General features: G+C 67.4%; 1 protein-coding gene across 1 annotated transcript; it reads right to left on the minus strand.

Moving 5' to 3' along the window:
• Positions 1 to 7: 7 nt before the first annotated feature.
• CDK5R1 (cyclin-dependent kinase 5, regulatory subunit 1 (p35)) lies at positions 8 to 548 on the minus strand (the record flags this gene model as incomplete). Its single annotated transcript, XM_010561442.1, has 1 exon — positions 8 to 548. A coding segment is annotated over one exon (525 nt), but the record flags the coding sequence as incomplete, so codon positions are not given.
• Between the last annotated feature and the right edge of the window lies 1 nt (position 549).

A 549-nucleotide genomic window follows, 5' to 3' on the forward strand; every position in this document is an offset into this window, starting at 1 on the left:
GGGGGGGGAAAGCCGGCGGTCGCTCACCGGTCGAGGCCGATGAGCAGCCGACCCTTCTCCTCGGAGCCGCTCTCCTTCTTGAGGTCGGCGAAGACCTGGGTGAAGTAGTGCGGGTCGGCGTTGACCTGCAGCATCTTGGGGCTCATGAGGTCGATGATGGAGAGGCAGCGGTCCCAGAAGGCCTCCTTACAGCTCTCCACCAGGAAGGGCTTGAGCGGGTAGGAGATCTCGTTGCCCATGTAGGAGTAGGAGAGGTACAGGCAGGTGAGCAGCACTGCCTGCAGTTCGTGGTCGCTGGCCACCTCGGCCGAGATGACGTCCCGGCAGAGCATGTAGAGGAAGACCACGTTGGCCGGCGTGATGAAGCCCTGGTCCTGCCAGCCCTGCAGCAGCAGCGAGCGGTCCACGGAGCGCAGCCAGAGGACGGGGTCGGTGGGCGAGAGGTGCTTCAGCCGGTAGCAGCGCCGGCACAGGAACTCGCCCAGGCAGCGCAGCAGCTCGCTGGTGGACGCCTGCCCCACCACCCGCCGCGGGGTAGCGGCGGCGGCG

This window comes from Haliaeetus leucocephalus, unplaced genomic scaffold, assembly GCF_000737465.1.
Source record: "Haliaeetus leucocephalus isolate CR32 unplaced genomic scaffold, Haliaeetus_leucocephalus-4.0 Scaffold144, whole genome shotgun sequence".
NCBI lineage: Eukaryota > Metazoa > Chordata > Aves > Accipitriformes > Accipitridae > Haliaeetus > Haliaeetus leucocephalus.